The 24,712-nt window shown below is 35.9% G+C and overlaps 3 protein-coding genes across 3 annotated transcripts in view; all 3 read left to right on the forward strand.

Annotated features, from left to right (window-relative positions):
- The first annotated feature begins 677 nt into the window (after positions 1-677).
- LOC114519002 (ZP domain-containing protein-like) lies at positions 678-9,095 on the forward strand. Its single transcript, XM_028539059.1, has 6 exons — positions 678-732; positions 2,139-2,378; positions 2,504-2,869; positions 3,267-3,495; positions 3,678-3,970; positions 8,944-9,095. The coding sequence occupies exons 1-6, from the start codon at positions 684-686 to the stop codon at positions 9,093-9,095; spliced, it is 1,329 nt and encodes a 442-aa protein (XP_028394860.1). The 5' UTR covers positions 678-683.
- Positions 9,096-9,221: 126 nt separating this feature from the next.
- On the forward strand, positions 9,222-15,974 carry LOC114519064. The gene is made up of 18 exons (XM_028539117.1): positions 9,222-9,255; positions 9,357-9,386; positions 9,566-9,595; positions 10,031-10,159; positions 10,317-10,355; positions 10,462-10,491; positions 10,938-11,066; positions 11,218-11,256; positions 11,359-11,388; positions 11,786-11,914; positions 11,990-12,019; positions 12,184-12,342; positions 12,787-13,122; positions 13,643-13,885; positions 14,100-14,465; positions 14,680-14,908; positions 15,079-15,371; positions 15,650-15,974. Exons 8-18 carry the CDS (start codon positions 11,247-11,249, stop codon positions 15,832-15,834), a joined length of 2,010 nt encoding a protein of 669 aa, XP_028394918.1. The 5' UTR covers positions 9,222-9,255; positions 9,357-9,386; positions 9,566-9,595; positions 10,031-10,159; positions 10,317-10,355; positions 10,462-10,491; positions 10,938-11,066; positions 11,218-11,246; the 3' UTR covers positions 15,835-15,974.
- Positions 15,975-23,675: 7,701 nt separating this feature from the next.
- LOC114519003 (deleted in malignant brain tumors 1 protein-like) overlaps positions 23,676-24,712 on the forward strand; it is a 44,866-nt gene continuing 43,829 nt past the window's right edge. Inside the window, exons 1-2 of the mRNA XM_028539060.1 lie at positions 23,676-23,948; positions 24,230-24,588. The gene's annotated coding sequence lies outside the window, so the exon portion shown is untranslated. The remainder of the gene's footprint in view (positions 23,949-24,229; positions 24,589-24,712) is intronic.

A 24,712-nucleotide genomic window follows, 5' to 3' on the forward strand; every position in this document is an offset into this window, starting at 1 on the left:
CTCAGAGTGGAAACCCGCACGTAGACGATTTTGAGACAGACGTCACACCTTGCGAGACCTTGACTCAACTGACGAATTGCCTGACTTAGGTATTTAATACTATGATTCTTACGCTCGTGTTTTTCGTATGAAGTTAACAAACAACTATAATAACCGGAGAAACTCACCTGTCTCGCCAGATGTCACAAGGTTTTGAAGGATGATTTCTTTTAACTTTGAGCTTACTTTTCGGTTATAGTGAACCAAACCAGCGCTTCGGTTCAACCATCGCCAACAGGTATGTATAGTGGGGCGGTCATTTTCCACCATTTTTCGGTCAAAAATTTACCATAAAACAATGGCTACCATGCAGATCTTTAACATATTATTAAGCCTGTGTTTCTTCAGTGTCTTCAGGAGATTTCACGCGATGTCAAAACAAGTTGGATCTTGGTTTTATACTGGACAGCTCTGGCAGTGTTGGTAGCACCAACTTTGAACGAATAAAACGATTTGTAAAAGATCTCACAAACTTCTATAAAATTAGCCAAGAAGAGACCCGGGTTTCTGTGATGTCGTATGCAGGCTCTGCAAGCATTCATATTCGCTTTTCGACATACTTTTCTGATAAAAACCAGTTCGATAATTCCGTGGATAGAATTCAATATACAGGCGGAGGAACTGCCACCAGCATTGCTTTGAACATGGCATATAATTCTATGTTTACGTCAGGATATGGAGCCAGAGGACCAGGTAAGTATCAAATTTCACAAATTAAAAAAAATTATAATTCGCTTGTCACATCGTGTCACATCATCTCCATGATTGGAGGCCCTATATATCCGATGGCAGCGAAAGCCGAAATTTGTGCAAGTAACAAAATAATTTTTTTGTATGATGGTATGATAGGGATACTAGTGATTAGTAATTTATAACGCCTAGTAGTATACAAGCACACTTGCTCTTTTAATAAAGCCTGTGGGACTCATTTTGTCTGAGGTCACTAGTGCGCAAAATCCTTTGTCTGTCGGAAAGTAAAACAATTTTTCATCTGTCATTTTTCATCCCCCTTAAAAAAAATTAAATACAGATTTACAATTAATTATACACGATAAACTCTTGAAAAGAGAAAATTGTATAAAATATCTTGGTATATTTATTGATTCTAATTTGAATTGCAAATCCCAAATTGATTATATTGCAAAAAAAATAAAAAGAAATATAGGAATTTTATCTAAACTTAGATATTATGTTGATACAAAGATACTTACCAACCTTTACTATGCTTTAATTTATCAATTTTTAATATATGGTCTGATCATTTGGGGTTGTACTTATCAGACAAACCTTCAACCACTTGTTATATTGCAGAAAAAAGTGATACGAATTATAACGTTTTCAAATTTTGATGAGCATTCAAGTCCCTTATTTAAGAAATTGGAAATCATTAAGTTTAATGACCTTATCACATTTCATATTGCTTTATTTATTATGAAAATCCATAATAAATTCCTTCCTCCTATCTTAAATACATTTATTACTGCAGTCAGTCAAGTACATAGCTACGAAACTCGATCTTCTGTAAAACAATCTTATTATCTTCCAAAAGTAAGAACAAATTATGGTCTCTTTAATATCCGATTTAAAGGGCCAAAAGTATGGAATTCAATTCAGGATAATATAAAAAAGTTATTTTCCATAAATCAATTTAAAAAGAATCTACAAATGGAGCTTTTAAGTAAATATTAGGCTCTTTTTTTATCTAAAATTATGAATTCTTTAAAAAAAAAAAGAAAAACTTGGTGTGTTAATAATTTATGTAACTTTGTCAGTTTTTGTGTTAATTTATTTTGTAAAAGTACATGATATGTAACGTATATGGTTCCAAATCTCTTGTGGCCTCCTGGTATTTTTAGCCTAATAGTTATTTCAGGAGGTCATCAATTACCCTATAATATGTTATAATTATTATGATGATGTAACAATTCTGTTTAAACATTATGGGTAAATAAATATCTTGTATCTTGTATCAATTGATCTCTGATTCTTAGGACAAGCATGTGAATCAGGCCTTACTCTCCTGACGAAGTTATTTACATAACGCTTGGTTGTGCATGTTAGTTCATCCTTCGACCTAAAAAAACGCTTCTCAATTTTAGAGTTTAAAAAGGTATTAGTAATCTTGACAGACGGGTATAGTAACTGGAAGGTGAGCGGACCTTCTCGGAAACTGAAGAACTATGGGGTTGTAATATTCAGTGTGGGGATTGGACAGAGTTTATCCATGTACGAACTGAGAGAAATGGCATCAGATCCAGTGGATCAACAAGTTATCACTTTGAAAAGTTCTTCTCAACTAGAAAGTCTTGCAGGAAAGATGTCTTCACAGACATGCAACGGTGAGATTTATGCTGACATGTTTACAGTGCTGATAGTGAATGGTGGCAGAGTTAAGATGCATAGCTGCATAGTAGTGATGTTATCAACGACAACAACACTGTTGATTATACTTTTGTTTTTCCAGCATCTCATTTCCAAGTGTTTTGTGACAAAGACTACATGACAGCTGTATTTGATGGCGGAGATCTTCCGAAACATGTCAACATCGACAATCTGTATCTTCGAAGTCGATATTGTAAAGCCAGCTATAACTCAACTCATGTCATTGTAAAAACCTCGCTTACTGGTTGTGGAACAGTGTTCACAAAAGACGATCAAACCCTCTATTTTAGCAACACTCTTTCTGAGGTGGAACAGAGTTATAGTGGCTCTGATGTTATCACAAAAAATTATCTCTTCAAAGCCAACATGACGTGTTCATATCCTCGAAAACGTACTGTTGGATCTTTCAGTTTTGACCCAGCAAAAGAAAGAACGCTCGTTGTTCTGAGTAAGTATATGTCACAATTAAACCGGCTCTAATGCGATCGTGTCACATTTCAATTATTGCTTATTTCAATTATTATATGATTATATGATATTACTTATTATTTCAATTATTCATAACTGTTTTTTTAATTACGTACGCCTCTCCGAAATATCAAGCTTCAGTCACTCCCCTTCGCAGAAACTTCTGTGTAAAAAGTCAGTGTTAAAATGAATTGCTTCGGTAACAAAAAGTATTCAGTAACTAATTTACGCTTTTTTGGAAGCAATTTTCTAGTTTTAACGGGCAACTTATTGCTTCCATGTATTTATCTCAGCACTTTACAGTTTACCCACAATAACTTGCTAATGAAAGATTACTTTTCCCACATACTTTGTAAATCAAAAATCTTCCTTTCAAGGTGGAAAAGGCAGTTTCTCTTTGTCAATGGATGTTTTCACAAGTTCGAATTATCGTGATTCGTATACTACACAAGACTATCCAGTTACCAAGTCGTTGTCAGATAATCTTTATATTCAATATTCTATAAACACGAGCAACTCAGATCTTGTCGTGCGCGCAGAGACGTGTAGAGCTACACCTACGAACAGACCTTATGATAGTCCACAGTATGTCTTCATTTATGGCGGGTAAGTAGAAACATCTATGCAGGGTTTCAGATTGATAAAAAAATCAATGTTTTTATTGTTTTAAACAACAATATTCTATCTAGACTTGGGAATATTATCAGTGAACATATATTTGAATTCAAATAAACCGATGCAGGTGAAGCCATTTCTTGATTGGAATGTATTGTCTTTTTTCGCTTTAGTTGTGATAAAGATGAAACGATCCGCCATTATACATACGGGATGAGTTCTGTACAACGTTTCAGTATCCAGGCTTTTCGCTTTCTGTCACAACATCGGTTCGTCTACCTCCACTGCGATCTTGTTGTCTGTTACAGATATGATTCTAATTCCGTCTGCTCCCGAAGTACTTCATGTCTGCGACGAGTTCGTCGCGATGCTGCCGATAAACCATCAGATGATACATCAGAAAAATATGCGCTGTCATTTGGTCCATTTATGCATGGAAAGGAATCAACTGACAAGAGCCAAAAGGGTAAGTTTGCAACTTCGAAGACAACAAACGTGGAAAGTCTGATGTTATACGAAATTTGATTGGCTTCACAAAACTATCGAGCCAATTAAACTTCGTATAAGATCAGTCTTTCCGCCGTTTGACGTTTGACGTCAATGTGAAAAAGGTCTATTATGCACACTTTCAAATTGAAGCCAGGAAATTTTGATGGAAAAATAGTTTGACCTTTGATAGTTTAACGTTTAACGTTTCCGGTTAAACCCAAAAGTTTGAAATGTAAACAAATGTGATAAAAATTTCACGGTTAACTGCAGTGTCTTGCAAATAGCTGTATCATTTTCTTCCCGCTGCACGCAGAAGATACTAATTAAGTAAACAAATTTTAAGGTCAATCTGATGTGAGCACTAGACTGATTGGTTTCGTAGTTGGATTTGGGTGTCTCAGTCTGGTTCTTATTTGTGCTTTGTTCTTTATGATTAAACGATCTCGTCGCCGTGCATCCACTGATCAACCGCAGACTGGGGCCGAGAACGAGAAACCTATGGCAATGCAGAATTTGGGTTTTTCTTAATTTCTGTTTTCTTTTTAAACTGTTTGTATACGAGCTTAACATAATTTGTAGAGTGAAGCATTTAAATCAGCTTGTTTTGTCTTCCAAACATGTTTAAATCCATATTATTAATTCATTTAGTAGTATGATATGAGGGGGAAATGTGTTGCTTTATTCAGGAAAGTTCAAAGTGGCAAGAATTGGTAAAATGTATTTTCTTGCCAGTCATTTTCAGCGAGGCTATTTCCTCACGCAGACTGATGCAGACGTATCTATATTTGATTTTTTTACGATTTTTAGTGCAAAGTTTGAGAAACTTTGCAGTATTGTGATGAGTGGCGAAAATTCAAACGAGTCAGTCAGTCAGTCATAGTGTAAACTTTACGGGGGGTAGTTTATTCATGAGTATAGTACCTTTTTGTATATGATCAGTAGTTTAACTTGCTTTATTTATTAATGCTCTACATCCCTTTTGCTAAGTTCACCAAAATATTAAGGAATTTTGACCGTCACTGTAAATTTTGAAGCATTGCTTTTCCGCGGTTTGGTTTTGTTTCAAAGGGATTTGCGCAGAATTGCCCCCGGGAACACCCGATTTTTTCTTATACGTCGCAACTGCGCATGTGCCGTAGAGCCTTGAACATTTATATTCACGTCTCACGATATAAAGAAACGAGGAGCGACGAGCATTGCTTCAAAACATTCCGGGCGTAAAAATCGAGCAATTCTTTGAGAATCTACGCAATTTATCATCTTATGACTGTTATGAATTACGAGCATTCAATTCAGCACAAATATAATTTGGAAGGTTTATTCAGTAAATAGAGCTAAGAGGTTAGGAAGAAACGACGCTGTGTTGTTTATGTATTGATAGATCTCTTACACGAGTATATATTATGTCGATAGCAAGTCGATACCTGGTGTTCTGCATACAGTACATAAATGATACTATACAAAACGGACATTTTGTGCAGTAATCAAATCATTTTGGCGGTATACAGTATTGATTATAAGTATATTTTTTTGTATCGATTTACGCGTCAAAGTATCCACATCATAGAAATAAATATGCACCGCGGTTTATTTACATTATTTACAACGCAACTATTTCGGCTATACTTATAAAATGACGGATAAACTGTTGCCATCATATAAATGTAGTGAATGTATTCACAGTTGTTTGAAAAGAGACTAAACTGGGAAAATTGCGCCCGGTTTACATGAGCAACTAAAGTTATAATTTAAAAGTGACAGTATCCGCGACTAACGTAACTTGAGTACTTTGAGTAATTTCCTTTTGATGTTTCCATTGAATGTTTAACCTAGTTCATTATATTTTTACTGGCATAAGTCAAAATGTTTGTGTTGGGAAAACGTCTGGTTGCTTAGGTATTACAGGGCATGAAAACTTTGCACTATCCTTGGATCCCTAGTTTTATTATATCATGATTGAATGTTGGGAAATAGCGTATTAGTAAAATAAAGTATGGTTATGGGGTATAGTTTGTGGTAGCTTGATCCATTTAATTATAGACAAAACTACGAAGAATTGTCTTGTGCAACGCTGTCTGAAAAATCAAGACACCCTTCTTCTTACTTATATTCTTCCCTCTTTTTTGAACGTCTGTTTCTTTGCAGCTATATATAGCAGAAAGTCCTAGAATACGTCCCCGCAATGCCCCTTGCCCTCTGGCGCCGTCACTGGTAATCTGTTCTCCGCTAATATTTGCTTACGCGACTGGAACACTGCTTTCATCCTCTTAAATTATTTAGCACATGGATTAATAGTCTGAAATCATTCGGCATTTTCGAACAATACTAATTAAGTGAATACGGGAAAATATACTGTGTGAATAAAAGCTGTGGAAAGCAAAGCAAAGATTTTTATATGAATAAGATAGCAACCACATGATATGCATGCATTTATGTTATATTATAACAGTTGTTTCTGTAACTCTATTTTTCAATTTTAGTGTATTTTAGTTGTCCATTAAAGAAAATATAACTCAACAGAGGGTAGTAACCTTGCAGATTATTACATGTCGGATATCTGTCGGCAAAAGCACTACAAATTAAAATATCCGATGTTTGGATTTTAAATCCTGAAAAAGCCGCGGTAGCTAAACTCGAAAGGGAAACAAAACATGGAATCTTTGTTTTACAACTTGCTTATTTTCCTTTTCCTGCCCCGTGATTGGTTACAGACAGACCTGATTTTATTTAATTACACTTTAATCCGGGAAAGATTGGACTACAAATATTTATGTAAAATAAAAACGCAGCTATTTTTCGCGACACATGCAGTGAGCCAGATCTAACTCATCATAGTGACATTGATAAAGTCTGGAAAAGAGTAAGACTGCGTATTGGACTGTGCTATTGTGAAAAATGCCACTTACTATTTCATTTTGTATACTGATGTTTGGCGTGTCGCAAGCAGTGGCCGGGTCTTGGTGGACTGCACAATCCAATCAACTCTCGCCTTCTTTTCAAACAACGCATACTGGTAGGTATTGCCTTGTGTTGATCGTGTATGCGATGAAGTGCTTTGTTATTTCGAATAAATTTTCTTCGTCACAAGAACCAGGCTTTAGCTGCTGCATCCGAGATAAGACATGAAATAACTTGTAAGAAAATAATGCATGGCATTTTCGTGATAGCATTTTTGTTTAACAAAAAAATAACTTAAATCATTCGACTATTATATTATTTAGCGGGATCATCTAAACAACCTTCTCTTGATAATATCATTTAAAAATGTCATATTCTATTGGAAAATATAATCAGATGTATTATGTCACTATTCCACTAGACATCTCTTGTAAATAGTTCTTTTTCAGTATGACAATTTAATTGGACTTCGCTTTTGGTAAAATAACATCTACAAAGATATAAAATGTTTTGAACTTCTAATCAGCAGAAGCATGTAGTTGATTTTGTAAGTAAACGAAAGTGAAACTATGCATGTGTGTGACTATTGTATTACAATCCGCGCATATTTCTATGTTTGTGATTTGCAAACAAATCAGTTATTAATGACGTTTTCGCTGAAAGACAAGATTAATTAAGAATCGCCTGATCGTATTTCATTCGAACAATAAACATAGCGCCATCGAGTCAGTCATCGTTGTACACAAACAAACCAAAAGCGGACCTATAACTGTTGCGGGAACTTTGGAAAATGGCACGACTTATTCTATTTTGCGCACTGATGCTGTGCGTGTCGCAAGTAGTGACACAGTGGTATATACAACCCTCGCCTTCTTTCCAAGCAACACCCAGTGGTGAGTGTTTGTTCTAGCTTTGTTGCTAATGCATGTGTATATTCTAATAGTAATTCCAGTTGTTTAAATCGTCCCGTCAGTAAGTTCAAAAGATACTGATGTATGTTTTTACTGTTTAGAAAGTAGCGTAAATAGGACACTATATATGCACATGCCCAAAATTATAATTGCGTTCCGGGAATTCGCTGGATTTCCAGCAGGGCATGCACAAGATTTAAGCGACAACCTTGACAAATGTCCGAAAGTTAAAATATCAAGAAATTTCCACAAATCAGTTGATGAACCCCCTTTGATGACATGTTATTCGAAGGAACTCCCACACAGCTCTATAGTTTCCTTCCAAGAATTGCTTCTTAGCTGTCTTCCAAGAATTGCTCCCTAGCTGTCTTCCAAGAATACGTTCTCTTCCAAGAACGTATTTCAAGACATGTAGCTTAATAATTAATCTCCTACTCACTGATCAGGAATGAGATTAAAAAAAACCTATTGGCTATTATATCCATCACAGACCGTCACCTAGCCTTCGCACAAACGTAAAAGCTAGTACACGCAAGTGCGAATTGGTCCAAGGTTTCATGTTCCGCTTCCCAAACTTGGCTAGTGCGCTCTCATTGGCGTCTCACTGGCGTCAAACCTAATTGATGTCGTGTTGTTAATCAGAGTGCATGGACTGAATTGATTTTGAATAAACGACTGCCCATATGGTGAAGTTGGGGTTGAAGCAAAGGGATGGAAGGAAAAGCTCGTCGTTCATAACAGCCCCATGATGCTTTGTTAATATCATTATTACACGTCGTCTACTGCAACTTCGGAATAGCCATAATTGTGTAATTTGTGTCCAATAATATGATCTTATATATCCAATATTTTCTTTTCAAAAATATATCTTACATAAGTATTCAAGAGCCCCACTACGCTCAATCTTTATGGGCACGACACGGCTTAAATTGGTATTAGTATAAGTGTAGTTTATCCGTGCTCAGGTTGTACTATAATACAATGGCCGTGCATGGATAAATTCAATTGGTAGGGGTGTCAATTTTAGCTGTGCTGTACTAATAAATTGAATGTAGTGGGTCTATAAGATGTATTAAATATTTTCTACTAGTTATAGCAAGATCAAAAAGTGCAATAAGCACGATATTTTTATTATCTTCAGCATCACAAATAACTTGTTGGTATTGGCAGTTCAGATGTAATAATGGTTACCAATGCATTGATCGATATTATCTTTGCAATGGTTGGAGAGAATGCTCTGATGGAAGTGATGAATGGTCGTGGAACTGTGGTATGCATTTTTGTATGCTATGAAATTCAACCGTTAAAATGCTTCCTCGGGAGAAAGGTTTATTCTGGCTTGTTCAAATAGGAAAAACATCATATTTTGATACGAATTGGAAAAATTTGTTTCTTTTAATTGTTTTATATATAGTTAGTCAAACCAGTGCCGTCAATCCCATTTTGTTAACAGGTAAATTTATATATTTAATAAACCTTTACTGTACATTTCCTGCTTTAAACTTAAAACTTTATTCAGTTTATAATTTCCATATTTGCGTTGATTTTCTTTAGCAATATATAAGATTCAAATTTCGTCATCAGGTATGTAAAATGGACTTGCGTTGTTTTGCGTCCGAAAATTACTTTTACTGAGCTTTATTTTATATTGTTTATAATGGCTATGTATATATTGAGTATATCTTTACTCGAACATTTCCTGCTTTAAACTTAAATCTTTATTCAGTTGATATAATTTCCATGTTTGCGTTGATTTTCTTTAGCAAAGTATAGCATTCCAATTTCGTCAGGAGGTAAGTAAATAAAGCATGGATTAATTTGCTCAAACCTTTCTTGCGTTGTTTTGCGTCCAAAAATTACTTTTATACTGAGCTTTATTTTATATTGTTTATAATAGGCTTTGATATACTAACACACAGGCTTCTTATATATAGAGTTTATCGCGGTTTTATATACTTGAACCCAATGCACCCCGCTTGAAGCCTGTGTCTTCTATATATCACTTCATTGTAGTCACCATTGATTTTCAGCAAATTAATGATTTCCTCTTTTCTAGCAAGTTATATGTATGTGACAGTCCTGCATGCTCTTCGTATCTTTCAGCCATATTTACGTACTCTGAACACCAATGAAAAATCTACTTTAAATTTTCTTTTATGATCTATTTTATGTTCATTTTGAATCAAATGACTCAAGTATTCTTATTACTTTCATATGATATTTTCCAGTATCGCCAGTTATTTGTCGTTATTGGGAGTTTAGATGTAATAATCGTTACCAATGTATTTATCGAAATAATCTTTGTGATGGTTGGAGAGATTGCTCTGATGGTAGTGATGAATGGTCGTGGAACTGTGGTACGTATTTTGGTATACTATATTAGCCTAAATTCAACCGTTGAAATGCTTCCTCGGGGGAAAAGGTGTATATTGACTTTATTCCTGGTTGTTTAAAGATGAAAAGCATATATTTTGATACGAATTGGAAAATATGTTTGTATTAATTGTTTTACAGTTAGTCAAACCAGTGCCGTTAATCACAACTTGCCAACAGGTAGCTATGTATATATTGAGTATACCTTTACTCGAACATTTCTTCCTTTAAACTTAAATCTTTATTCAGTTGATATAATTTCCATGTTTGCGTTGATTTTCTTTAGCAAAGTATAGCATTCCAATTTCGTCAGGAGGTAAGTAAATAAAGCATGGACCTCTTAATTTGCTCAAACCTTTCTTGCGTTGTTTTGCGTCCAAAAATTACTTTTACTAAGCTTTATTTTATATTGTTTATAATAGGCTTTGATATGCTAACACACAGGCTTCTTATATATATAGTTTATCGCGATTTATATACTTGAACCCAATGCACCCCGCTCGAAGCCTGTGTCTTCTATATATCACTTCATTGTAGTCACCATTGATTTTCAGGCAATTAATGATTTCCTCTTTTCTAGCAAGTTATATTATTATATGTGACAGTCCTGCATGCTCTTCGTATCTTTCAGCCATATTTACGTACCCTGAACACCAATGAAAAATCTACTTTAAATTTTCTTTTATAATGTTTAATTGTTTTATGTTCATTTTGAATCAATTGACTCAAGTTTTCGTCTTACTTTCATATGATATTTTCCAGCATCGCCAGTTATTTGTCGTTATTGGGAGTTCAGATGTAATAATCGTTACCAATGTGTTGATCGATATTTTCTTTGTGATGGTTGGAGAGATTGCTCTGATGGTAGTGATGAATGGTCGTGGAACTGTGGTACGTATTTTGGTATACTATATTAGCCTAAATTCAACCGTTGAAATGTTTGCTCGGGGGAAAAAGACTGGTTTATTCTGGGTTGTTGAAAGAGGACAAGCATATATTTTGATACGATTTGGAAAATTTGTTTGTATTAATTGTTTTATAGTTAGTCAAAGCAGTGCCGTCAATCACATCATGCCAACAGGTATATTCATATATTGTGTAAACCTTTACTCGAACATTTCCTGCTTTTAACTTAAAACTTTATTCAGTTGAAAATTTCCATATTTGCGTTGATTTTCTTTAGCAAAGTATAGCACTCAAATTTCGTCAGCAGGTATGTAAAATTATTTTCTCAAAGCTTTTATAGTAAAGTAAACCTTTAGTCAAAATTCAAGGAACCTAAAGTTACTTGATTTCATGCATATCTGAGTTGATTTGCGGCTTTAATGACAGTCACCTATATATGCTATTTAGTTTCATACCCAGTCTTCTTAGTTTATCGCGGTTTTATATACTAGTACACAATGCAACTCTTGCTAATTAATTCACTTCATTGTATTCACCATTAATTTTCAGCCAAATCTCCTCCCTGTTCATTCCCTGCTGATTACCTTTCTCAATTATGTCACAGTCCTGCATGCTCTTCACATCTTTCAGCCATATTTATATTTTGAGTAACTGAAGTAGCTGAGATTTTCCTACTTACATTACTTTCATATGATATTATTCAGCATCACAAACTGTTTGTCCGTATTGGATGTTCAGATGTAATAATGGTTACCAGTGTTTTCCTCGTTATTATCTTTGTGATGGTTGGAGAGATTGCTCTGATGGAAGTGATGAATGGTCGTGGAACTGTGGTATGTATTCATACTGAAATTCAACAGTTACAAAAGCAAAATTATTGAATAAACTATTGTATTTATTATTTTTAGTGAGCCCCTCAATTCGCCCTTCATCGACAGGTATGAATGGTGGTAAAAATTTCATTCACGCGGAAATATTTTCACGCAGACATGAAGTTTAATCGTGGTATTTTCATGTTACGCGATGTAGAAATGGCTGCCAGTGAATGTATTAATTAAAACTCGATTTTTCTGCATGTAACGTTCCTATTTCTTGCAAATAGAACAATATTCAAGGATGTCTTCATCCATACAGCAACAATTCCCATGTCGCTACAATGAATACCGATGTAGAAATGGCCAGTGTATTAATTCAAATTCTTACTGTAACGGTCGTTATGATTGTTACGATGGAAGTGATGAAGATAACTGTCATTCAAGAGGTTTGTTTTTTCACTTTGGGTTTGAAATTATACTCCACGGGCCGGTTGTATCAAGCCCGTTTAGCTTAAACTGTGGTTATAAGCTCAAAATAGAAAGCAAATCTATCGTTTTATTCAACAAGCAAACTATAGATTTTTATCCTTAGAACAACGATACTGTTTACAACTACATATTCAGCGCATACTGATATTCAAGTTAACACATTCAATACCTGCTTCACTTGATACAAAAGGCCCCCGTAGCTAGTCCCGTTGTTTATTTTGGTGGTGTACAATTTAAACTCGAGCGACTTCATGACTTCTTGTTCACGAATCACGACAAAATCAGTGGAATAAAACCAGCGTGAAACAGTAAAAATGTCCGTGGTACAGTGATTTTTTTAAGAATTTTTTTCTGATCTTTATAACCATTTATCGATTAATCTTTTCGTTGTTTTTATCCAGGGAATTCTACTAGATGTCAAAAGAAGTTGGATCTTGGTTTTATACTGGATAATTCTGGCAGTGTTGGATACAGTAACTTTGAACAAATGAAACGATTTGTCAAAGATCTGACGGACTTTTATAAAATTGGTCGTGAAGAAACTCGGGTTTCCGTGATGTCGTATGCGAACTATGCAAACATTCATATTCGCTTTTCGACATATTTTTCTGATAAAAGCCAGTTCGATAATGCTGTGGATAGAATTCAATATACAGGCGGAGGAACTGCCACCAGCATTGCTTTGAACATGGCATATAATTATATGTTTACTATAGGATATGGAGCCAGAGGACCAGGTAAGAATCAAACGTTGTAAAAAAATCCCGTTTAGTCACTTGGATTATTAGTTCGTCTAAACCATCTTCACAATAGTCTAGTTAATTCTTATACTTTCCTAATTTTACCCGTTGTATGTGATGCTATTTCGTTCTATGGGGAAATTCCGATTGCATAAGTTATAACATCCTATGGTTATGACTGAGCCATAGCGTTTGTTCAAAAGAATAGTTTCGAAAAACGGATTAAACGCATTATACTCGACCATTTTCCGGTATATTCGACCATATTCGAGTGGATCGTTTTCTAGTATAAAGGTAAACCTGCGGACAGGGACGAATTATACAAGAAAATTTTTGTATCCGAAAAAACCCCATTCATATAGTATAATCTTTTTCAAAAAATACTGATTTCCCAGAAATTCTTTACTAGGTTTATTTGTTTTTGCAATATTACATTTTTTCGTTAAATGTATGAAAACAAGAATTTTTTGTTTAAATGAGCAATTTACCACCTAAAATTAGTACTGTTTATATTTAGGTTTTAAAAAGGTATTGGTAATCTTGACAGACGGGCATAGTAACACAGGGCAGGTGAGCGGACCAGCTTTGAAACTGAAGAACTACGGGGTTGTAATATTCAGTGTGGGGATTGGACACAGTTTATCCATGCAAGAACTGAGAGAAATGGCATCAGATCCAGTGGATCAACATGTTATCACTTTGAACAGTTTTTCTCAACTAGAAAGTCTTGCAGGAAAGATGTCTTCACAGACATGTAACGGTGAGATTGTATATTTACGAATATGAAGGTGTTGATGGCAATTATGATGTTCAAGCTATTAAATATAAATATGTGATGACAATTATGGTTATGGAAGAGTGATGATTAATAAATAAATGCTGGAATTACAATTATGTTGAAGGTTATGAAAATGGTAGTGTTGATTATGTTATCAATTATGATTACACAGTCACTGATGTTTTCGTTTTTTCAGCATCTCATTTCCAACTGTTTTGTGACAAAGACTACATGACAGCTGTATTTAACCGTGAGGATCTCTCAAAACACGTCAACATCGACAATCTGTATCTTCGAAGTCGAAGTCGATATTGTAAAGCCAGCTGGAACTCAACTCATGTCATTGTAAAAACCTCGCTTACTGGTTGTGGAACAGTGTTTTCGAAAAACGAACAAACTCTCTTTTTTAGCAACGCTCTTTCTGAGGTGAAACAGAGTCACTCTGGTGTTATCACAAGAAATTATCTTTTCCGAGCCAACATGACGTGTTCATACCCTCGAAAACGTACTGTCGGGCCTTTCAGTTTTTCACCAGCGAAAGAAAGAACGCTTGTTGTTCTGAGTAAGTGTCCTACGAATATCACAGTAAAAAAATCCTGATTCAATATTCTGTATTACTCTTACGACGCACAGATAAGATATTCAACAAGAGATGAATTTCGATATAATTTATAAGAAGTACTTGACTGCTTAAGCCTAACCTACAAGTACCTAAAATAAAATATTTTACCCATGCACTCCCTAAAATTAAAACGTTCCCTATTCTTCTTTTTAAGGTGGAAAAGGCAATTTCTCTCTGTCAATGAATGTTTTCAGGAGAAGTGATTATCGTGATTCATACACTTCACAAGACTATCCAGTTCTCAAATCTCTGTCAGATAATCTTTATATTCAATATTCTGTAAACACGAGCAACTCAGATCTTGTCGTGCGCGCAGAGACGTGTAGAGCCACACCTACGAACAGACCTTATGATAGTCCACAATATGTCTTCATAGATGACGGGTAAGTAGAAACATTTATACAGGGGTTTCAGATATTTTATCAGATTATTTTACATCTAGAACACGATCAGAAATACGCGGAGGTTAATAATATATCACCCGTAACATTCGAACTTGTAGAAAAACTAATAATTTTCCACAAGAGCTAAAGTATATCCTTTTTTGGTTTAGTTGTGATAAAGATGAAACGATCCGCCATTATACATACGGGATGAGTTCTGTACAACGTTTCAGTATCCAGGCTTTTCGCTTTCTGTCACAACATCGGTTCGTCTACCTCCACTGCGATCTTGTTGTCTGTTACAGATATGATTCTAACTCCACCTGCTCCCGAAGTACTTCATGTCCGCGACGAGTTCGTCGCGATGCTGCCGATAAACCATCAGATGATGCATCAAAAAAATATGCGTTGTCATTTGGACCATTAATGTATAGAAAGAAATCAACTGACAAGAGCTCCGAAGGTAACTGATTTGAGGCGGTTTCTGTGCGTGTACTTTTAACTTTCGTTTTGTGTGCTTTCGAACAATACTGATATAAAAAGGCAAAATCCTATTAAATCCCACCATAGATGGAAGACCCGCTTTACATGACAATAGAATATCTGGTACATACATCTTTGATAATAGCACACTAAGCATAGTGTGATTAGAGCATGCGCGACCGAACCTAGGATGTTACCCCAGTCACGTGACACGCTAGAGCAAGACATGCTATAATAACTATGTGAACAATTCTTAAGGTCAAACTGGTGTCAACACTACATTGCTTGGTTCCTTGGTTGGGGTTGGCTGCCTCAGCCTGATTCTTATTGGCGCTTTGGTTATCGTGATTAAAAGACCTCGTCGTCATAGATCCACTGTTCACCCGCAAACTGGGGTCGAAAACAAGGAAGCGATCGAGATACAAGATTTGGAGTACACTTAATCACCTGTGTTTTTTAATTTGAATTGTTTGTATGCGGATTGTTTAGTTGTATAGATAACTAAACCATAGAGATATTTTGTTTTATGCTCTTGTTCTACCCATAGAAAATAGCGAGCGGATATGTATATAAATATACAAAATATCATTAAGGCGTTACGGCTGTTTTGAACTAGGCAGGAATCTCATTGTCCGTGCGTCTCAAAAGATTTGTGGACGATGAAGCGGCAAAATCTTACTAAAATTCCAGCTCATTCTAGACCCTTTTTAATTAGGCTTGCCAGCCAGGTTTCAATATATGTCAAACATTTGTCATTTCTGTAAATTTTTTAACGTTTTTTATAGTATTAAGGCGACCTTATTTTCGTGTGAGAAAATCCTTGACTTTTCGTCTCTAGATTACCAGAAACAGACGATTTAGAGGAAATTTTAAATCAGCAAGGAGAAAATCAGTAGAACGGTAAAGCCAGCTCCTCTTACTTAATTTTTGGTCAAAAGATAAAAAAGTTCCGCTTTGTGGCTCGACAACCCCCCCCCCCCCCGCCCTAAACCTTCAGCCTCTCCGGTACGCTCCCTTGTTTTCATCCATATAATCTCGACTTAACTGGGGGTGCAGTCGTGCAGAGGCTACGACGTAACCCAAGACATTACCAGTCTATATTAATCAATCTCTTCAAGCTATACTATTACTATATATACTATTATGTATTCTTAAGTCATACGGGATATTGATATGCCTAAACTTGTAATAATTTATGGTTTATGTTTTACAAGATATGATAAGTCACAAAGCATTCTTGGCAAATATTATCATTCGTCATGTTTCAATCTTCACTGCTTTGATTGAGGGCATCATTGATAATCTTCTGTGGAACTCGTGAGGCTGGCTACACTACTCTTACTCCACACTACAGATTTGCCACGATTATAAAGCCCATCCTTATCCTAGTCTGCCTGTCGAATGTATTCTGTTGGCATCTCTTGCATGTTAATTATATTACGTTATATCACCGATAATCTTTCGTGGTACTCGTGAGGCTGGCTACACTACTCCACATTACGGATTTGCCACGATTATAAAGCCCGTCCTTATCCTAGCCTGCCTGTCGAATGTATTCTGTCGGCATCTCTTGCATGTTAATTATATTTCCAATATATGCGACAATTTGATAGTTAGATTTACACCCACGAATTAACAATCCATGCATATTTTCTTCCCAGGATATATAAGCAGAATTTTCGATATAGAAAAGGATCGCATTACACAGAGACGACTGAGACAGTCAACGTTGTGAACAAAATCAAAAGGGAAGCTGTTGCGTGAACTGTGAAAAATGCGACTTATTCTGTTTTGTGCATTAGTGTTGTGCGTTTCGCAAGCAGTGGCTTCGCATAATATACAATCCTCGCCTTCTTTCCAAGCAACACCCAGTTGTAAGTATTTGTTCTAGTTCCGTTGCGAATTTCCAGTTCGCAATAATTCCTTAACTCTTCCTTTGGTTGGCTTTAATGTTGAAAAAACCCCTGGTCATTTGTAGCGGCTTGTGTAGATGAACAAAATCCAATTTCAACCCATGCCTTAATAAGAGACAGTAAAATATTCAGTTTATAACTTTTTTGTCGAGAAGAAGAGAAAAAATCTTGACGGAAACGTAGAGAACTGTCACAGATCACGATACTTTCTGTTTATCATGTACTTTCATCTATACTGTATTCTATGAAATATAACTTAATATATGAATCGCCCATACACAAACATATGTTGGTTGGGCTTTTTGGTGTGGTTAAACGCCAACACACACCGGACGCGACCCGGAAACGTGCGCAATTTTTGAGAATTTCTCAGTTTTCATAAGAAACTATGTTTCATCTCGTTATGATATTCTTGATAATTACTGAGGAATTGCACATTTGACATGTCTGTGGACTGAGGTGCATATAATTCTCAAAATTTCCTTCCAGAGTTGAATTTAATGGTGAGTCGCCTCCATGCAGTGGCGCTTAAGACTTACTCAGTATAAGTTCAATAATATAAGTTTTAATAGCTAAGTTTCAATACTTGTCTTGAGTTTACCAGCTAGAATTAGCGTCCAGTTAACCCCAGGGAACGTATCTAGAAAACGAGCGTTTTTCTCATGAACCAGAATTTTTCGTCAAACGTTTTTAATTACGAGGTGGTATGCGGAAATATTGCGCAAACGGACGGTAAAGTCGCTATAAACCTTAGGGGCTGTTTACATGAGACCGGTTACCCGAGATTCAACGAAGCGTGAGATAATTTTTGAGGCAATGCAGATAACATGATCCTGGCAGTCGTATGATCACCACATAAGCATGTGCTTCTTTGGTGTCATAAAGACTTATTTCAATACCTCAAAAGTCCTCTCACGCTTCGTTGAATCTCGGGTAACCGGGCTCATGTAAACAGCCCCTACACAAATAATTTTTTGAACTAAACAGGGGGTATAGTACATGTTGAGAATTGACAGGGTTCGCGCTCTAATTTGAAATTTGATTAACTTGTATACAATTTCAAATATTCAGTTTGAGTGCATGTCAAAACATTAATTTGGCCATGCATGCCGGATGGTAGTTTATCCAGCATATATACCTCCAAATCACAAACAACAATTACAACGTAACTTTTTCTGCTCGGATATTCCTTCATAAAAGCCATTAAATCATCTTCGGTTCCACTAAGTATTTCAGGTGTATTGAATATTCTCGGGTTATTATAAAATATGTAGAAAAAGTGCAATTATAAACAATATATATTTCATTATATACATTTCGTCGTAATTATCGGTACTCTGGTTTTAATAGATGAAAGAAACCACCACACAAAGATTAACTTTCACAACCCAACGTTTCGACACTCCGGTCTGAAGACATTAGACCGGAGTGCCGAAACGTTGGGTCGTGAAAGTTAATCTTTGTGTGCATGGTTATTACTTTCATTTATTAAAACCATGGTTGCCGTTAACTCATTAACTATATATATATTTTCTCATATCCATGCATGCGCCATTATTAACTTAAAGTTTTACAGACTTGCTCTTCATATCTTTCAGTCATATTTACATCGATCGGGAGATACAAAATAGAAAAGTCTACCTTAAATTTTTCATTGGGGATTTTGAAAGTATAATTATAGCTAAAGGTTTTTAATACATACCATGCACAGTTCCACGACAATTAAAAATCCTCAATAGAATAATCATTAAGTAAAAATCATTAAATATGTAATATAATATATTATATATTAAATATAGTGAACCAAACTAGTACATCGATTCAACCTTCGTCAACAGGTATGTATCGTATCGTATATTAAAAATCTTTTCATTTACTAAATCATTTCCCGACTCAGTTTAGTAAACTTTACTAACTTGATATCTTCATATTCTGGCATTTTTCACATTCATTGCTAATTAATTTACTAAATTACATTCAACAGTTTTTCTTTCCTCTTATATCGTGAGATATCGTGATGTCATTAACCACAAACTCGTCGGAGGGGGAGGGATGGCTGGCTGCATCTACTGACTATAATATAATAAATAGCTCAAATTGCATTGCGTATGCCAAGGCAAAGGTTAATTTCCAAAGTAGAACGTATAGCAACGCGGTAACTGCTATGTTGTCGTAACACCTCCTGCCAGCATTTTTTAAATACTGAAAAGAGTAACAAATAAAAATATGTTGTTGTTATTGTTAAACAGAAACTGATTAGAAATTCACGAGGCGAATTTTTTGTCATTAAGTGCATGTTGTTGTTAGTCGTTTGTGATCGAATGCATAGGGTATTGTGTATTAGAACCATTTCGTTGCAACGTTCAAACCTTGCTTTATTTTAATATTTAGTTTCGACTTTAGCTGAGAGCAATACCTGAGATCGGAGAGGTCGTGTTCCCCAAATTTTACATTTCAATTTTCGAGAAAGTTTAACATGCCCTCCTGCACAGATATAGCTACAGATGTTTTATGACGTTTGTATGTTGCTTGGGCTTTGCTATGTATAGTAGTAGATGTTGAGAATTGACGGGGTCCATGCAAGCTTTTGAAATTTGATTAACTTGCAGTGAGTCAAACTAATACATCGATTCAACCTTCGTCAACAGGTATGTATCGTGAAAATATTTTCATTTAATGAAACCTTTGCCGTATTCAGTTTAGTAAATTTTATACTCACTTGACATCTTCATTTTCTGGCATTTTTCATATTCATTACAACGTTACATTCAACAGTTTTTCCTCTCATATCGTGATGTCATTCACCAGTCGGCATGCAGGCTGCATCTGACTGCATGCGTTTCTTTACTATATATAGTAAATAGCTCAAATCGCATTGCGCAGGCCAAAGATGTTTATTCATTTCCAAAGTGAGAACTCATAGCAAAGCGGTAATTGCTATGTTGTCGTAACACGTATAAAAAAATATTTTTTATCCTTAACATACAGGACAATATCCGATGACGTCTTCTATACAATGTAACTACAATGATTACCGATGTAGAAATGGCTACCAGTGTATTAATTCATATTCCTACTGTAACGGTCGTCATGATTGTTATGATGGAAGTGATGAAGATTACTGTCATTCAAGAGGTTTGTTTTTTCACTTTGGGTTTTCAAATTATGTATACTCCAGGGGCTGGTTGAACATTTTGAATAGTTAAATCGTATTTGACTCCAAATCTGCCACTAACTATAGTTAAACCCCTTTTTACAACTGGTTCCAGTGCTGTTGTTCAATTTGGTCGAATGATAAGCTAAACGTAACGTTACTGACGTAACTAAATTTTTTGCATCCTGGATCTGAAAACAATTTTTGGGATTTTTTTGCCTGGGCACCATTTGCTTCCTTTGTCTCAGTTCATGCTTTTGTCGTTTATCGTTCAAATTCGGGTTTGACTTTTAGACGTGAGAATTGCTAATGGTTCATACAATGAAGGACGAGTGGAGGTTTATTATAACGGCAGATGGGGAACAGTTTGTGATGATGATTGGGATATGAACGATGCTCGTGTTGTCTGCAGACAGCTTGGTTTTCAAGATGCAGAAGCTGCTTATCAGGGTCATAATGTTCGCGATGGAACTGGACAGATTTGGCTTGATGATGTTGATTGTAGAGGTTCTGAGTCGTCGCTATTTTCATGCAGACATCCAGGTTGGGGTCGTCACAGTTGTAGCCACAGTGAAGACGCTGGTGTTCGATGCAAAAACAATGGAAGTACCGGTAAGAATACACGATTACAGGGATATTTATATCTTCAATTATTCTTCTAGAATCAGTTCTTGATTAAATAAAATTTGAGAATATTAATTTTTCTTTTATGCATGGGTCTTAAAATAACCTGGTCCGTTTACGCAGGATGCAAAGCGAAATGGAAATCTGGCAAGCAAAATGACTGCCGGCGAAAAGATTTCCCTCAAAAAACGGGGATCGCTTTTTACTTTTTCACGGAGTGGTCTATAGGTCTAGCGAGAATTGGATTTTTATAAGGTCTAGCTGATTTGTTCTTGCAGAAAATTTCACACGATGTCAAAAGAAGTTGGATCTTGGTTTTATACTGGACAACTCTGGCAGTGTTGGGAGCACAAACTTTGAACGAATGAAACGTTTTGTAAAAGATCTCACAAACTTCTATACAATTAGACAAGAAGAGACCCGGGTTTCTGTGATGTCGTTTGCAAGCTCTGGAAACATTCATATTTCCTTTTCGACATATTTTTCTGATAAACGCCAGTTCGATAATGCCGTGGATAGAATTCAATATACAGGCGGAGGGACTGCCACCAGCATTGCTTTGAACATGGCATATAATTATATGTTTACGTCAGGATATGGAGCCAGAGGACCAGGTAAGAATTAAGTTTCAAATTTCACAAATTTAACAATTTTATAATTCGCCCGTGACATCGTCCTATCCAACGGCGGGAAATATGATTGAAGGCGCTATATATCCGATGGTAGCGAAATTTGTGCAGGTAACAAAAGAAATTTTTTGTATGATGGTACGATAGTGATACTAGTGATTAGTAATTTATAAAGCCTAGTACACATTTGCTCTATTAATAAAGCATGTGGGACTCCTTTTGTCTGAGGTCACTGGGCGCAAAATCCTTTGTCTGTCGGAAAGTAAAACAATTGATCCCAGATTCTTAGGACAAGTGTGATTCAGGCCTTACTCTCCTGACAAAGTTATTTGACAAAGTGGTTGTGCATGTTAGTCCAAGCTTCGACCTAAAAAAACTATGCTCAATTTTAGAGTTTAAAAAGGTATTGGTAATCTTGACAGACGGGTATAGTAACACAGGGCAGATCAGCGGACCTTCTCGGAAATTGAAAAACTATGGGGTTGTCATATTCAGTGTTGGGATTGGACAGAATTTATCCATGCACGAACTGAGAGAAATGGCATCAGACCCAGTGGATCAACATGTTATCACTTTGAACAGTTTTTCCCAACTAGAAAGTCTTGCAGGAAAGATGTCTTCCCAGACATGCAACGGTGAGATTTATGCTGACATGCAATTTTACAGTGATGGTGGCAGAGTTAAAATGCATGGCCGCCGGATGCCAATGGCAATGGTAGTGATTATGTTATCAACGACAACAATACTGTTGATTATACTTTTGTTTTTCCAGCATCTCATTTCCAAGTGTTTTGTGACAAAGACTACATGACAGCTGTATTTGACCGCGGAGATCTTCCAAAACACGTCAACATCGACAATCTGTATCTTCGAAGCCGAAATCGATATTGTAAAGCAAGCTATAACTCAACTCATGTCATTGTAAGAACTCCACTTACTGGTTGTGGAACAGTGTTCACAAAAGACGATCAAACCCTCTACTTTAGCAACGCTCTTTCTGAGGTGGAACAGAGTTATAATGGCTCGGATGTTATCACAAGAAATTATCTCTTCAAAGCCAACATGACGTGTTCATATCCTCGAAAACGTACTGTTGGATCATTCAGTTTTGCCCCAGCAAAAGAAAGAACGCTCGTTGTTCAGAGTAAGTATATGTCACAATTAAACACGCTCTAATGCTATTGTGTCGCATTTCGATTATTGCTTCAAAACAATTGGCTATTCACGTTATTGGCTACTTTAATTTTTTTTTGTTTTTTAAATTACGTTCGTCTCTCCGAAATATCGGTGACCAGTTCGGTCACTCTCCTTTGCAGAGGCTTCTGTGTAAAAAGTATTAAAATGAGTAGTTTTGATAACAAAAAGTATTCAGTATAACTTCGAACTACACGTTTTAGAAAGCAATTTTCTAGTTTTAGCGGGCAACTTAATTGTCTCCATGTGTTTTTTTTTAGCATTTTAACCGCAATAACTAGCTAATGAAACATTACTTTTTCTACATACTTTGTAAATCAAAAATCTTCCTTTCAAGGTGGAAAAGGCAATTTCTCTCTGTCAATGGATGTTTTCAAGAGTTGGAATTATCGTGATTCGTACACTTCACAAGATTATCCAGTTCTCAAATCGCTGTCGGATTATCTTTATATACAATATTCTGTAAACACGAGCAACTCAGATCTTGTCGTGCGCGCAGAGACGTGTAGAGCTACACCTACGAACAGACCTTATGATACTCCACAGTATGTCTTCATTGATGACGGGTAAGTAAAAACATCTATGCAGGGTTTCAGACTGATAAAAAAGTCAATGATTTTATTCTTTTACATAACAATATTCTATCTAGACTTGGAAATATTATCAGTGTACATGTATTTGAATTCAAATAAACCGATGCAGGTGAAGGACTCTTGATCGGAATGTATTTTCTTTTCTGCGTTTAGCTGTGATAAAGACTGATGAGACGATCCGCCATTATTCATACGGGATGAGTTCTGTACAACGTTTCAGTATTCAGGTTTTTCGCTTTCTCTCACAACATCGGTTCGTCTACCTCCACTGCGATCTTGTTGTCTGTTACAGAAATGATTCTAACTCTACCTGCTCCCGAAGTACTTCATGTCCACGACGAGTTCGTCGCGATGCTGCCGATAAACCATCAGATGATGCATCGAGAAAGTATGCGCTGTCATTTGGTCCATTAATGCATGCAAAGAAACCAACCGACAAGAACCAAAAGGGTAAGCTTCCAACTTCCAAGATTCAGTTTTAATAACACCCGTGGTAAAATAGTCCTTTCCAATAAGGCGGCAATTACATAACGAATGTGTGAGGAGAGGCAAGTATTCACGTCCTTCTTGGGTTCCTCAGCCTAACCTTATTTAGTTGTGACGTATTTGAAAGCGATCTTCTAGGGTATGACCTTGTTATTAAGTCATACACAAGTTTAGTTTCTATCAGATAATTTTCTTCTCGCTGTGCGCATGGGCAGAAGATTCTAATTAAGTAAACAACTTTTAAGGTCAATCTGGTGTAAGCGCTACATTGATTGGTTTCGTAGTTGGATTTGGGTGTCTCAGTCTGGTTCTTATTGGTGCTTTGTTCTTTATGATTAAACGATCTCGTCGCCGTGCATCCACTGATCAACCGCAGACTGGGGCCGAGAACAAGAAACCGGTGGCAATGCAGAATTTGGGTTTTTCTTAATTTCTGTTTTCTTTTTTAACTGTTTGTATACGAGCTTAACATACGAACTTATTACAAATGAACTTATTTTGTCTTCCAAACGTGTTTAAATCCATATTATTGATTCATTTAGTATTATGATATGAGGGGGAAATGTGTTGCTTTCTTCAGGAAAGTTCAAAGTGGAAAGAATTGGTAAAATATATTTTCTTGCCAGTCATTTTCAGCGAGGCTATTTCCTCACGTAGAATGCAAACGTATCCATATTTCATTAACTATTTTTTATTATAATTATCATGATTGAATTTTGGGAAATAGC

Source organism: Dendronephthya gigantea, unplaced genomic scaffold (genome assembly GCF_004324835.1).
Source record: "Dendronephthya gigantea isolate DGI-Jeju-01 unplaced genomic scaffold, DenGig_1.0 000012F, whole genome shotgun sequence".
Classification (NCBI taxonomy): Eukaryota; Metazoa; Cnidaria; class Anthozoa; order Malacalcyonacea; family Nephtheidae; genus Dendronephthya; species Dendronephthya gigantea.

What these genes read in the sequence shown, in the direction of transcription:
- LOC114519002 (XM_028539059.1), top strand. Translation starts at nt 684, where the DNA reads ATGGCATATAATTCTATGTTTACGTCAGGATATGGAGCCAGAGGACCA. An exon ending in ATATGGAGCCAGAGGACCAG is followed by an intron (nt 733 to 2,138) that starts GTAAGTATCAAA and finishes TCTCAATTTTAG; the next exon opens with AGTTTAAAAAGGTATTAGTA. An exon ending in GTCTTCACAGACATGCAACG is followed by an intron (nt 2,379 to 2,503) that starts GTGAGATTTATG and finishes TTGTTTTTCCAG; the next exon opens with CATCTCATTTCCAAGTGTTT.
- LOC114519064 (XM_028539117.1), top strand. An exon ending in GTCTTCACAGACATGTAACG is followed by an intron (nt 13,886 to 14,099) that starts GTGAGATTGTAT and finishes TCGTTTTTTCAG; the next exon opens with CATCTCATTTCCAACTGTTT. An exon ending in AACTGACAAGAGCTCCGAAG is followed by an intron (nt 15,372 to 15,649) that starts GTAACTGATTTG and finishes ACAATTCTTAAG; the next exon opens with GTCAAACTGGTGTCAACACT.